Raw genomic sequence first — 15,824 nt, forward strand, 5'->3', positions numbered from 1 at the left:
AGAGGCGAGATAAAAAAGGGAAGAAAGGAGCGGCGAGAGAGATCTCGCCATCGATTGAAAGGAGAGGCGACGGAGAGAGAAAGAAGCGGATAGGAAAATACAGGAGAGGGAAGACAAAAAGAGAAGAGGAACGAGCGAGATGAAGAAAGGGCCTAGGAGAAAGGGAACGAAGGGAGAGAGCATGCTGAGCTTGCAGAAAGGGTGCCTGGTGATGCGTACCATAGCTACCTCGACAAATGCATTAAGACCACCCCCTCCTCGCAAACCACCCTCCACCCCCTGGCAATATCGAACTGACTGTACGACTCGGTCCGCGGTCTGAAAACACACCGTGTTTCTCACCTTGTTTGTCACGAGTGTAAAACCACTACCATTCGTAAACAACCGGATTCGATAAATATTTTCAACAAATCCAATTTTCCTCTACAGACTCGATATCGATGTGCAAGTGATCCGGAAGATACTTCAGCTATGAAGGTTTTTAAATGTTGGAATTTAAGGTTTAAAAATTTGCAGATAATATGAAACATTAAACAGCTGATCATCTATGAAGTTAGGATTTGACGATGCGGGTATCTGAGCATTTGTGAATCTATAAATATTGAAATAGTAAATTTGAAGAATCGAAGCTTTAAATAATAAATTCTTTCCGCTAAAAATCCTTATCAACTAAACCGCCCTATAGTTTCATCGCTCGCCATTAATCGCTGAGCGTTCACTGCTCATTGCTTGCCAAAGTACTCACGAGCTTGCCGTGCTTCAGACCCGAGGCACTTCTACGCTTCTCGATATCAAGCGGTCGAATCGCGTCGATTGAGTGACAGAAACATCGCGACACCTTCCGGGACGGTTAACTTTTTGACTGAAAAGACGTCGACGGAGAAACGGGATTCCAGGGAAATGGAACTCGTGCTGGTAGGACGGTCTCCGAGGCTCAAGGAGCTCGACAAACACGACAACCGGTGTACGAAATAAAAGCGTGGCTTAAGGAACCTTTGTAAATAGAACGTTTTCTTGCCTTCCAATTTATTTTGTCGAGCTTTCTGTTTCTACCTTTTCACGTTTCTTGTGTATCGAGTAATCAGACGAACACAACTCGTTTTTGCACTTCGATTTTTATAATAGATCAAAGTTGGTTACGATTATTCAAGCAGACCATCAACGGAGCACTATCTTTGATCAGGAAGCTGCTCATTAAAAGTCGGCTTAGGGTAATAACGACTTTGAAGGGAGCATTATCTTTCTGATGGTATCAAGATCTCTTAAATGACCCCGTCAGCTTAGGGGATGCGTGGAAGGGTGGACAGGTAATCCGATAACCAGTCTATTTACCCTCGGACTACTTAGCAAAAATCTCAAAAAATTAATACATAAGAATCCCAATACTCGAATCATAATCTTGTAATACGTGTAGCTTAATAATTACGTTGCAGTCAGATTAAAACGAACGATGTTCAGATGATCGAAAGATGAGTCGAATTGAACTTTAATTGATGCCGACGTTAAGCATCAGACTTGGTGGCTTTTGCCGTGCGTGTTTAATACGCATGACGCGCCCTAATGCGAACACGTGACAAACGTTCCCGGTCGACACCATTATCGTCCAGAGAAGCGATGGTGACCGTGTCATCGGCCAGAATACGATTCATGGTCGACTCCCTCCGTTTCGGAGCTATAGTTCCCACGAAATTCACGACATAGGACCGTTTCGAACGGGACGCGTATGCACACTCATGTAGGTGGATGCATACATGCACGCGGAGCTAGCACCTCATTCCAATCGATATGCGACGACACCCCCATAGGGAGACATTCATATCGCAGTGGAACTCAAACATCAACCAGAGACACTGTAATATCTCCCCCTTTCGGATACGGTGATCATTGTGTTCCGTCGATATCGGAATATTTAGCTGCCAATTTCGGTTATCTCGATCTACCCCTTACGATGCTCTGACATACTTGGATTTAATTGTTAACTGGGCTAGGAATTTGGGATTTGTATGTCTCCAATTTTAGGAAATTGGAGATGAATCCCTAGACTCTTAGATTCACCCCTAAATCCTTAGATCTCTAGATTCCTAAATTCCTACAACCCTACATCTTTACATTTCTGCCTCTTTCACTGATGTTGCAACTACAGATAAATCTAAACCCCAAAGCAACAAATTGAATGTATATCCACTCACCCCAATGATTCTATAAAAATACGAGTGAAAAATGAAGAATGAGATCAGAAGAATTCTTTATTAATATAGTGAATGTCGCAGTCTCGATGAAAATTGAAGTTGTAATCAAAGGCAACTGTGCAATCGAAGATAGAGGATCGCATGTGCACGTGGTGACAGGGTACTTGGAGTAATTGGAGTCGGTAACCGGTGTACATTTAATGCGTGTACTTGTTGCTTGTTCGCCAGATGTGTGACTCCCAGCGGAGCGTATATGGTGGTTTGAGGCGAGGAGTAGTCGACGACCACCCCTGAAGACCGTGGTTTGGTGTTACTAAATGTACACGGCCAATTTGGGACTTGGCTAAAAGGTCTTCTCGATACCCTGGATCTGTTATCAATTAACAGTCCACCTGTGGCCGCCATGAAATGTTGCTAAGTTGCAATTAGAAAATTGCAGAACCGTATACTTCAATTCTACATACGTATTCTTGAAGTTTACTTGTTGCAATTTAAGTTCTGAATATAGGAGATGTTAAAAATATATTAGTGACACGATAAAGTGATCGTTCAGAAAGAGGAAGATAATTTATTTTTTCGAATAAAAAGGTTGAATTCTTCGCATTAGTATTAATCGGTATCTGATACAAAACGTACAGTTTGTATTGTGAGACCCCCTCTGGCTGTATCTTAATCTATCCGCAATCAAATGATCACCCGTCTCCCTACGGGGATCCCTTTCTTCTTTCATGCCATTTTCTTATCGACTCGTTCGAGTAGAGGATAATCTGGAATTGCATCGTAGCTGTGCCTATCTTGTAGCAAAGTGAAATAAAAGCCGGAGTCAAAGAGCGCGGACGTATCAGGGAAACAATTTAACTAATGGAACGGTATTGCCTGTAGAAATCTATGATCGCACCGGGCTCGTACCTGTACCTTTGTGCTATATTATCCGTATCTTTCGGTACTCGCGTCGGTCGTTCTTGTTATCGGTGATCGATTCCAATTTCTACGACCATCCACTGATATCGGTCGCTTCGATGAAAGACCAGACAGAATTGCAGCTTCTCTTCCTACCTTTTTTCTTGAAATTTCATGAAATCGTACAGGATCGAACGAAACGAAGTATACTTTATATTTTCAATCAAATATAGCCATAACTTTATTTCGGAATAGAGATTCAAGGATCTGGATTTACGGATATAGATACTGGACATAGACAGAAATAGATTAATTGGTAATGAGTTGCAATTTGGATCATGGACAAAAGACTTTGAATTCCAAGACCGTAGAATGCAAGTATTCATTCGTGTCAAGGTGTGCTGATTGCCAGAAGAATGCATAATTGCTCTACATCGCAAGGAAAGAAGTATTTCGCGCGATTCTATTCATTGCAATTTTGTAAAACACGAATTTCAATTACAAGAAAATTTCAGCTCAGTGAAAATCGTTAGTTTCCCATAACGTGAGCATCCATAGAAAAATACAAGTTGCAACGGATTCAAAAAAGATAATCTATTATGCAATCGATTTAACCCGTTCGAAATACCATACACTGAAGTTGCAGATTTAATACAATCGATCGTATGAATGAATGCATCATTATGGACGAAGAAGAAAAGTAACTTTCCGTATTAAGCATTCCACGAAGTTCGGGCGAAGAAATAGTCCTTGTACAAAAGTATACAGAAGAATCGAAAGTTTCAAAATGTATAGGAATAATCGTAACTACGAGGTTGATTCAGAACGTCCGGCTGACCTATTCCACTTCCACAGCGAAGCCGAATGGTGGGGCGCTCTTTGGTACGCATCAACCCCTTGGAAACGACGCCCCTCTACTACTGGCGTCCTCCTGGAGGGGCGCCGTTGTCTGAGCGGCGTAACGACGCCCCCACCCCTGCAAACACCCCGGTAGGGGCTACTTAAGCCCCGTACACAAAGCTCCAAAGTTCACTCTCCTGATGCTCGGTCTTCGAATTTTTAGTCGAAATTTTAGTACTAAATCGTATTACCTTATAAGCAAAAAATAGTTCATTTTCTATGTCATCTTCTACTTAGATGTTTCGATTCTTGGGACGTTTTTATTTTTATTATCTGAAGTGATGTTACAGAAAGAATATGAGGCTTCATATGCAGCAAACGTGTTTGTAATGCTGGATCATTTATAACTTTATAAAATAGGTACAAAAAAAAATTTGAGATAGATGTTCTGTAATTTGTATAATCACTTACATGAAATATTAATGTGTTCTGTATCAGTTAACCACCGAATCATTAATCAGTGGTTCGATCAGCCAGTACCGTAATAAATTTCCGGCTTAACGAATGATTTGAAACAATCGATCGAATTGAAAGTATCCGCGCACGATAACTGCATCGAAAGAAAGGAAGATGCGTCCCTGATGTGCATCGAACGCTCACACGGACGCAGGTATTTTTCAATCGGTGTATGCAGTTGGGTGCCATGCATATGGGTGCCCTGGTCCTGGTGGACGCGCACGCGTACACCACGAGTTTACATACTACACACGTGTTACTATAGATGTTACTACGGCGAGTACTCTGTAATCTGACACAGAGTACGGAGATTGAACCCGACTGAGCGGGACTCGTTGAACCGGAAGTAATCCCAAGGGAAAGCAAGATAAAAAAAAAAGAAAAGAGAAGGAAAAAAATTGCTCGATTACTTCTGCAACGCGAACGGTCGAGTCGTGACATCGGGATCACGTACGCGTACCAACGCGTGCTCTCTGATTCGAGATTTCCGCTTCTCCGATTCCCGATCGAGAATCTTTTTAGATGGAAACATTTTACGAACGTCAATAATTTCTGGACGTGTGGCCTCGTTTTATTGCTCGAATATATAAAAATATTATGTTCGATAAAAGTATTATAACTCGTTTCGTTTAGCGAAGAGGAAGACCGCGAGTGAGAAAAGTGGTGCGTGTAATCCACGCATCACAAGTGATAATCTGTAAGCTTATGGATTGATCGAGGTAAGATTACTGACCCGGAAGTAATCCCTGCAAAAAAAGATAGAAAACTTCGCTGCTTGTATATTGCTAATCCCTACAAACTTCTATCGTTCAGAAATATTTTTCCACTCATATTTTTCAGAACAGTTAATTTAAGTGCTTGAAATTAAGTTGACGGATGTACTTTGAACGGCAGATTAATACATTTAAGAGAGAACCGATACCATGTGCGTAGTACAGCGAGAGACCTTATGGGTTATTTCAGATGGACGTGCCATGAGGGTATTGTCCGATTCGAGATTCGTCGAGTGCCGATCGAGCACTCGAGCGAGGCTTTATTGGAAGCTACATGTGCACGTCCATTCTCTTTTTTCCTCTCCTATCTCCGCATATACCAGTGTACAAGGTGTCCCGGAAGTTTAGCATGTTTTTTTTTTCTATGTGTGCGAGAGATAGGTGTGCTGAGTGTTCTTGAACAAATAACGCAACTAGAAATGTGTTGACCTCGCGTACGTGTATCTACTTCACGTTCTATGTATCTGCACGACTCACATGTGTATCTGACTCACACATGTGTATCTGCACGATTGCACACGTGTATCTTTACGACTCACATGTGTATCTGACTCACACATGTGTATCTGCACGACTGCACATGTGTATCTTTACGACTCACATGTGTATCTGACTCACACATGTGTATCTATACGACTGCACATGTGTATCTTTACGACTCACATGTGTATCTGACTCACACATGTGTATCTTTACGACTCACACATGTGTACCTATACGACTCACACATATGTACCTATACGACTCACACGTGTGTATCTTTACGACTCACATGTGTACCTGACTCACACATGTGTATCTATACGACTGCACATGTGTATCTTTACGACTCACATGTGTATCTGACTCACACATGTGTATCTTTACGACTCACATGTGTACCTGACTCACACATGTGTATCTGTACGACTAACATGTGTATCTGACTCACACATGTGTATCTGTACGACTCACACATATGTACCTATACGACTCACACGTGTGCATCTATAAAATTCACACACGTGTAGAGACACACACATGTGCAAATATAAAATACAATTCACGTACATGTATCTTCACGTACTATTTCTACAATTCGCATCTGTAAGATTGAAGTAGAGTTATTTGTAAATAATTTCCGATCGGTTCTAATTCCAAGGTAGAATTTTGTCGAGGGCATACGTTTGACCCTGGAACACGCTCCAGAGCCTTTCAAATTATTTCAAAAGTAGGTCAAACGTTAAACGTTCATCCGCGTGTACTCGTAGATGTAGAAACCAAGGCAAACGTCGCAATCAATTAACAATCCAATCGAAAAATTTTAGGACACGTTTAACGCAACTTCCGAAGCTATACCGTCTAATGGTCGTCGGAGGAGGATTTTATTTTTATGCACGATTACGGTTTCTTGAATGCCTGGCAAAAGTATGTTGAATTTCTTGAGAACAATTGCGACGCTGTTGAAGGAAAATTGTGAAATGAACCGAAGACAAATATAAGAACAAAATATATTTTTGTTCGGAGAAGAGAATTTTTATGGAAGTTATACAAAATTGTTACAATGTGTAGTTTCGTTAAAAATGATTCTTCGGAACATTTTACGTGAGACGATGTTAAGAAAACAATTTCTGACATAATTTTAATTTTTGTATAAAATATTCCGTCTTTGAACTTGTAGAAAAACGTCTGAAACTTACATTAAAAACTTATAATAAATAAGTTAAGAAATGCTTTTGAAATCTTTGAAGCATCTTCGATTAATCGTTCCATAATTTCCCCATAATTGTACTTTTCTCGAGTGCCATTGTTTCAGAACTACAGTGACCCATTTACGACACCCCGTACAGTTGTACGGTACAAACGATTTCCGTCAGCATAAAGTCTGAATTCATTAACGCGTTTCCCTCTGTCGAGACGATTCCTTCATAGTAGCCATACGATAATGGAAAGAAAAACGCCTCTAATCCGTTGCACCGTTTAATCCCATTCTCGACGCAGGAAAAAGGAGAATCGCTCCATAGAAAACCCGGTGAATTTCGAAAAGCGCGAGTCGTCCGCCCCGAGTTTTTACCCCACGGGAACGTTCTCTCCCCGAGGCTGCGCATGGGGGAAACGATAATCCAGATAAGCTGCTAAATGCTAGCAATTTGAGCGGCTGGATCTCTAGAAACAATATTCCGTACTTGAAACCGACTAATACCGAGTTACAGCCCCGTCGGTTCCTCGTACCGGGTGTCCAACCCCTAAATCACTGTTCAGAAACGTACCTCGAGGTTTGCAGTCGAACCGTATCAGCGATTTAATCTGAACGCACCAGTAATTCCTATGAAACTCTCTTCCCTTTTTAAATTTGATCTGCAAAACGAACACTGTGCTTTATGAAACAATTGCTGTGAGACATGTATGAGATGCAAAGTCTGTGAATACTGTTTATTTATTTGTTTTTTTTTGGTGTAAGTAAAAATGTTACCGGCTCTGTCAACCACTGCTACAGTTACCCTATATCGATTTCCGCGTACTATGCACACGAAAGGAAGCAGAAACTATTCAGCAGAAGTCTAATTAACTCCACTAGGATCATCAATGGAGAACTATATCGATTTTGCGCGGTGAAAAGCACGCGACTCGACAAAGACAGTCTATCCACAGGGTGGATCTACTTTCGGCCGCGTCGAAAATCGCGAGACTCCGTTGGTCTCTTTGGAGTCGAAGATAAAAATAATAGCCTGGCGGAGCTAAACGACCCAGGCAGACTGGCGGAAGGGACAAAAACAAAAAAAGAGAAGAAAAATACAGAGACAAAAACGGAATAACAAAGGAAGCGCGGAATAAAATAAGGAAGAGAGAAACAGAAACAGAAGCGATGGCGGAGAGGTGAGATCGGTAGAACGGGACGGACGAATAGAGAAACGTTGCGTGAAAGAGAAAGAGAGAAGTCCAGTGATGCGGAGTGAAAGTCCTCAAGTAAAAACCAGGCCAGGGCTTCGTATCTCGACGGGAACACACCAGGGCCATTATGCAATTACGGCGACGCATTTGCTGCCGTCTTTCCACTGCTCGCCCGGTCCGACCAACCACGTCCTCATTTCCCTTAGCAATTTACCGTCTAAATCGCTCAAAGTTTTCATATTACCATAACCGTCGCCGACGATACGTGCGCATTATTTCCGGCAATTAACGACAGTTCCTTTTAAATCGGAGAATTACCGGTATGATGTCGTTGATCCTATGGATCTTCGTCACGTGTATACTTAGACCGGCAAGTATGTTTTTTAACGACGGCTATCGAACCGCAACAGTGTAATGCTCAGTGATTCGTATCGCATATCGTCTGAATATGGACACGCGTTACCTCGATCGACATACTTTCTCGTGGGGCGAGAGAAACGTGAAATACAGTGTTGTAACTACTAGTTTAAATAGTTTATGTGAGGTGAGCGTACTTGTGGAAAAGGTAGGGATGTAGGGATGTCGGAATGTTGGGACAGGGAATTATGTGGGGACGATATTGCGTGTTAGAGATATCGGGACGTAGAAATGTTGTGACGTAGGGATCTTGAGACGTGGAGATTTTGGGATTTAGAGGTCTCTAGACGTAGGGGTCTCGGAACGTAGAGATATCGGGACGTAGGGATATAGAGAACGTGGAGATATCGGGACGTAGAGGTATTGAGAACGTGGAGATCAGGGGACGTAGGAATATCGAGAACGTGGAGATATGGGGACGTAGGGATATTGAGAGCGTGGAGATATGGGGACGTAGGGATATAGAGAACGTGGAGATATGGGGACGTAGGGATATCGAGAGCGTGGAGATATGGGGACGTAGGGATATTGAGAGCGTGGAGATATGGGGACGTAGGGATTTCGAGACGGAGAGATCTCAGGACGTGGAGATATCGGGGCGTAGGGATATCGAGAACGTGGAGATATCGGGACATAGGGGTATCGAGAACGTGGAGATATCGGGACGTAGGGATATCGAGAACGTGGAGATATCGGGACGTAGGGGTATCGAGAACGTGGAAATATGGGATCGTAGGGATATAGAGAACGTGGAGATATCGGGACGTAGGGGTATCGAGAACGTGGAAATATGGGATCGTAGGGATATAGAGAACGTGGAGATATCGGGACGTAGGGATATCGAGAACGCGGAGATATAGGAACGTAGGGATTTCGAGACGGAGAGATCTCAGAACGTGGAAATATCGGGATGTAGAAATCTCGAGACGTAGGAATATCGGCGCCTGTGATCTCAGAACGTAGAGATATTGTGTCATAGAGATATCGAGACGTGGAGGTATTCGAACGTATGAATACCGACACGTAGAGATATCGGGACGTAGGAAAATCGGGGTGTAGGTAAACGGAATTTTAACAACAGAGCACTGATATATGAACACGCAGAAATGTATAAAATCTAAAGAATTGTGAAGATGTAGGGATCTCCTGACGTAGAAATACAAACGTAGAACAAATCTTATAAGCTAAGGGTGTAATTTCAAAGTATAAAAATCTAAAATTGTAGCGATCTAAAATAAATTGTTACACACTGAATTTAAACTAATCGAGTCCTAAGCTACACCTAAAAATCCGAATAAAATAAAGTACTTATGATTCAGCGTTACGTCAGATAAGACAAATGTGTTTCGGAGCACGAGGCCCGTCCAGCAAAACGAGTAATTTCGTACAATGAAAGCATCCAGAAGCAGGGTAGTTTTATTAAGCAAAATGACTTACTGAAGTGTGACGTGGTGTAGGCGAACAAAAGCAGTACGGAAATGAGTCGCAGTGGCGTCGCATCCATTTTTCGGTTCCGGCTTCTGTTGGCCCGAGTCCTCTTCTCCTCCGTTCAACGTCGACGCAGAGGATGGCACATGTATGTATACACACACGAACCACACGCGCGCACTTACGTTTGATCTGGAATTCGAAAGGAACACCGTGAAACCTCGACGATCCCGCGACTGTTTTCTCGTTGTTTCGCCTGCTCTCTTTTTTTTCCCTCTCGTGCTTCGAGCTGTCACGGTCAGAAAAATCTTTTGGTTTTTTTAGAACGGTCGAGTATCCTTGAAAACGTTTCGCCCGAGGTCCCTGAAACGACACCGTGCTCGAAACAAAAGGATTCGGTGATTTTCCATTAACTGCTTCAGTTTTATTTGATTTTCTGCTGTTCGAGGTGGTTTTTGTCGGAGAATTTGAATAATGGAGTCTTTCGAATGTTTTGTCAGACGCTGTTGAAAGTATTTCCTATAATTTCATTGCAAAATTTAATTTTGAAACTGTAATTCTTCAAATATAAAACAATTGTTAACTTCGTTTGAACGTTGATACTGAAAAGAAAAGTACGATCGTTTTTTATATTTGAACAATTTTATAAATTTCGAAAATGTTTTGTAAATTTGAATATAATATTAACAAACAGCTTTCACAAGTTGACATAAAGAATACAATTCAACCAAACCGTAGAATCCAACAAATTCTTCTTATCCTCTTTACAGAATACCAACAGCAAATCCACTATGCAGAAAAATCTACGTAGAATACTAAGAGGTTAAAATAACTGGTCAAACCTTCTACGTAAAATACGGGCAAGAAATTTGATTCAAACGTTGATATCAAAACATGTACAAAATTGTTTAAATTTTGTTGAACAGCACATCGATTGCAAAAATTTTTGAAGAGAAAGATATCAATGTTCGAACAAGGAAACACCAGATAGAATGAATGTTTAGAAGAGACTAACCGCTGCGAATTGAGTTAACACTTTCGATCGAGCTGCGAAAAGAAACTGTGTGGAAAACTGAATGAGAGACGAGAGGAGCGTGTTGACTATTGACCGAGACAACGTCGACTGAACAGAAATTTGCCATTGGTTGTGTGGCACACCTTTCCCTACAGCCTCGCGGCTTTGAAAATATTGCCGTGTACATGGCCTCGACAACTCACGAAATACGCTCGTCCCTTCTATCGATGAGCTACAACTTTTCCCTAAAAGAATGGCGCTAAAAAACAAACCCTCGTCAGAAAATTAAACGTCTGAAACTTTGAGGCAAGTTTGTTCGGTAAATTTACATTTCACAAAAAGTGACGACTGATTTATGGAGAGTTTATTTTAGGTATGAAGTATAGGAACAATAAATGATAGCGAAGTGATCAATAATTCACATATAATTTAACCAAAAAGGTATGAACTACATAGCCTAGAATAGACATTCCCAAATGTAGATTTAAAAGTATAAAAGTTTGGGAAACCTAATCTGGAACGAAGCAATAATTGAGTCAGTTTCGGAAATCATGATTGAGGCAAAGAACACAGTTTCACTTTTCCTAAGCTTTCGACATATTAGAGACAGGAAGAACAATTAGAATGCCATCGGTGTGTCCAGAGTTTATTCACACGTTGCATCTTTAATTGCTTGTAGAGATTCAGAGAAAAGTGGTTAGGTTTGGACAGGAAGCAGGCAAGTCTATCGGAATGCAGCTCGTGCAAGAATCATGCAATGTTTAGTTGCATCAGTACGAGGTACATTTTCGATAATTGCATCCCTTTGCGCAACACGAGTCGATGGAAAGTAGAAATGGATCGTGCTAGGTCAAACGCGCCATCTTCGAGCGCCGCTAACAATGCAATTTTAGCGCGTATAATTATTGGGACAATTTCTTTCCCAGACGGTTCGAAAGTGCGATGATTCTTTGTTGTATATTAAATTAGAAATCGCACGGCTATTTATTATTCTACATTTGCCACGCTTTCACCACGGTATTATTTTTCGCCGACACTGATTCTCGTCGATGTACATCGTGCCGTGTTTTCTGTCGAAAGCTATCGTTGCGGTAATCTCTTTCTATCGCTTGAGAACACACAAAAATCGAATGGCGTTTCCAAGTCGATCGGAAGAACGATTTCAATCGGTGCACAATGATCGGTTTCATCAACTGAGATTTAACGTACTTGTTATTTCTGCCACGATTCACCAATTTATATGAAATTCACAAATCCGTGTTTCGAGCATTTCAGATACTTAAATCACTGAACTGAATATCATTTCCGGTATTTTTCTTACACTTTCCTTGCTTATTCCTTTGTTCACTTCAATTTTCGATTTAGAAATTAGATACTTTATGAAACCACACTGAACAGAACCATTTTTGTGTCCAGTTACACTTAAACTTCCTGCCGCATTATCCAACCATGTCTAATTCTTCAGGAATAAATTAAAGATGTTCTCATGTCGGTATCAAAAGTAGACCATCTTTTAGAATGTGCACCAAAATACAGTGAGCTAGCGCAGCAATCGATGCACCTTGTGACATACAAAACTCGTGCCAGTCTAAATCTGCGAATCGCAACGTGTCATCACGAATTTCAAAATAACTTCGACGTTCCTTCAATTGATAACATTCTCTGAATTCAGAGAAGATGAAATAGAGCAACGTGTCACTGAGAGTTCATGTACCAACTTATTGAACTATCATGACCACCTTCAGAATAACATCACTGTTCCCCGAACAGATAGTCGAGAACATTGGAGCAAATTTTAGGAGAAAGATGGTAACCTATCAAACGTGTCACCGAAGACACATTCCAGATGCGAGTTTATAGAACTATCACGTCCTACTTCAACAACTTCATTGACGTCCTCTGAATCTACAAATTCCGACCGAGAGATAACTCAGCAAAAACTTTACTGGGGCCCCTGGACAGCATTCCAAAGTTCCACGAGGAAGACATGATGTATTAATGTGGCACCAAAAGAAGATAGATTAGATCACTAATATGGAACTGTTTGTGAAAATTCCTGGAGAAAGGCACGCTTTACAAAACCATGTCACCGAGGACAGGTTCTCGGTACCAGTTTATCAAACCATTACTGCTATCTCCGAAGCAACTTCACTAATTCCCCGGAACGCTATTCGTGAAAATTGTAGAAGAAAGTCTAACAGAACCAGCAAACTACTACAGCTAGAAAAGTAATTTTACTAATATTCCCTGACAGTTTCTAAAAGTGTTATGAAAAAGAATAACGTGTCATCAAATTTCAAGTGTACAAGAGACTGCGTCTACAAATGCAAGAGCGGTCGCGTGGGTGACGAGTGCCATCCAGCTTAAAAAAGAATTAGACGCGTTGAATACCAAATTTGATGCAAACGATTTGCTACAGAAGAAAGAGTGTAATTTTCGAGCACGGTGAACCGCGCGACCACTTCAAGGTTAATCAACCGATCACGACCAATTTCCTAGGAACTTCACTAACGTGTCCCCACGACCAAACAACGATGGCGACGTAGTACGTTCGGAAGAAAAGTAGCAATTAGCCGATGAATGAATGTCGGCACAAGTAGATCGCGCGCGAGATGGCTAACCTGTTCAGCTACGCTGGGCGCAGCGCAGCGCGGCAAAGAGAGCAGGGAGAGCCCGCGCTAAGCTCGCTCGCACCGGGTGCGTAGAGCGCGCGTTTTCGTTTTCGGACGTGGAAGGACTGACTGGGTTTACGCACGTAGCGTACACGGGACCGGGACATGTATTGGCGGCCAGGGAAGCTCCACCTATCGCGTAACAGAGTGGGAGGATACAGGGACGACCTCGAGCTTGCGCCCTCGTCGAGGTCTCCGTTCGAAGCACAACCCCTTCCTTGGCTTTTTCCCAACTTTCGAGCTTGCGGTGCACCCCCGCGCCGTACAACCCTCCACCTCCTGCCTCTCCACCTCGTTGCTACTACTACTACCCCTCTCTCCAGGACCGTGCTAACCCCGTGGAATCTACCACCCAACGTAGTCACCATTACCGACGCCGGTTCTGCGCCCAATCTCAACCCCCACCGTCGGGATACCTGAACAGCTCTAGCCTAACACCGCTAGCGATGGGACCAATACCCTCGCGTCGACTTATCGATACCTTGCTAACTCACGATTGTTATCGACGATGTTTTCTTTTTATACTCCGCTTCGCTACCACGTTCTCGCGAGTTGCGGAATCTGATCCTTGCAATTTTGGGACGCTCGGACTTTAGGATTTTTACACGGAACTTGAGAACTTTCAAACTTGGGTCTATTCAATTTTGAAGCTTCTACAAAGCTCCGAAATTATTTAACATCGTACTGCTTGCACCTAAAAAATCTCTTTATGAAAAATGAATACCATCAAAAACGAAGCCCTGACGGGTATATGAATGACATTTTAATTTCCTCATTTTCTGCCGGATAATTAAACAATTCTCCGTGGAACGTAGGCAGTGACTTTGCGAAAGTTGTTGAATTTCGCGTCCCACATTGATTACAAATCCCGTCCCACACGAATCCGAGCACCCCTGAAACGTGTCTTCCTGTATACGTCACAAAGTATCGAATATTTGCCGCCCACACTGTCCCGAATAGGTTAAAGTTCAGTAAGTGTACGATTTAACGGACGAAGAACCCTTCCCACGTGCTACACCTACAGGATCCAGCAACCTACACGAGCTCGCAAAGGGCACGTATCAAATACGTCGATTGGCAAGATTCGAGGGAGATAACTGGTTCTTAGCCATCGCTAAGTAGTCGCAGAGACGAAATTTGGCCCAAGGGGGATGGATCGCAAGCGCATCGAAGACTCGGCCAGAAAGGGAGGTCAGGCAAAAGGGGAAAGGGTGCAGCTGCAACTGCAGTTCGTGTCTTCTTGCAACGGGATCGCGGTTAGAAGGTTCCGTTCCTCTTCTGGCCGGATCGTTCGTTTCTCCTCGTCCCTCGATACGTTTCTTCCGAGCACCCTCCTCGTGTTTTGTATCCTTAGCCAGGCTCCGTAGCCTTTAATGAATGTAATACGATTTCGTTGTCGCGGCAAAGAATTCGAAATCAGCTCAACGGCTTTATCTGTTTCCCCGACCGTGTCGGTTTGCGAGGCTGCTAAACGCACGGGGGTTGAAGAGGCGAGACCGAGGGGCGCAGAGAGAACAAAAATAACGACAAAGGAGCGAAGCAAAAAAGTACGAAATGATAATTTCAATTGGTCCAACGGAGGAGTAAAACTTTCAGGGTAGCTTTGAGGATTCTAGGGGATGAACGAGGGGTGTAATAACAGACGAACACGAGACAAACGGATGGGTATAATGTTGGCTTAAAGTGGTCCAGAAAAACTCTTTGGGCCTTATATTATTTCCAAAAAAAGCTATTACATGAGAACAGTAGTAAATACATGAACAATTGTAAGCTGCTACCCTTGAAGAACATCTTACATTTTCAAATTGAAATCCACGGAACTGTTTGAATACAATGAAGAAGGCCCAGAAAGAATGAAAATTTCTAAATAAAAAAGGCTTCAATAAAAATTACCTATTGCTGCAGATTACGTTGCAAAATCAGTATATAACGTAATTTTACATAACGAAGGAATAATAATAAAATATCTAAACAGCGCAGCGAGTGATCACTTCAGAAAATGACGACGCATTGACAGGTCCGATAGAATTCATCACAATGTGTCTGTCTTCGATCAGACAGAATTAATTTAATTAAATTACGTATATATTCATAGTTGAACAGCGGATAATAAACGCGTAACAGAATTCCTAGAAGGACTCGTCGATGCGTATTTTCATGGCAGCCGTCAAATACGAGTGGGTCGAGATTGATTGACAGTGAA

General features: G+C 42.2%; 1 protein-coding gene across 8 annotated transcripts in view; it reads right to left on the minus strand.

Moving 5' to 3' along the window:
• LOC100883697 (protein Skeletor, isoforms B/C) overlaps nucleotides 1-15,824 on the minus strand; it is a 61,529-nt gene that overhangs the window by 33,100 nt on the left and 12,605 nt on the right. For 3 of the 8 annotated variants that reach the window (XM_076535340.1, XM_076535339.1, XM_012286323.2), the window contains exons 1-2: nucleotides 10,950-11,105; nucleotides 9,944-10,126 (exon numbers count right to left, since the gene is read on the minus strand). In XM_076535340.1, coding sequence (XP_076391455.1) covers nucleotides 9,944-10,010 — 67 coding nt within the window. In that variant the 5' untranslated portion in view covers nucleotides 10,011-10,126; nucleotides 10,950-11,105. Of the gene's footprint in view, nucleotides 1-9,943; nucleotides 10,127-10,776; nucleotides 10,877-10,949; nucleotides 11,106-13,570; nucleotides 13,690-15,824 lie in introns of those variants that run through there. The other 5 variants (XM_012286325.2, XM_012286320.2, XM_012286319.2 and 2 more) reach the window with 3 other exon arrangements.

The sequence above is a fragment of the Megachile rotundata genome, chromosome 9, assembly GCF_050947335.1.
Source record: "Megachile rotundata isolate GNS110a chromosome 9, iyMegRotu1, whole genome shotgun sequence".
NCBI lineage: Eukaryota > Metazoa > Arthropoda > Insecta > Hymenoptera > Megachilidae > Megachile > Megachile rotundata.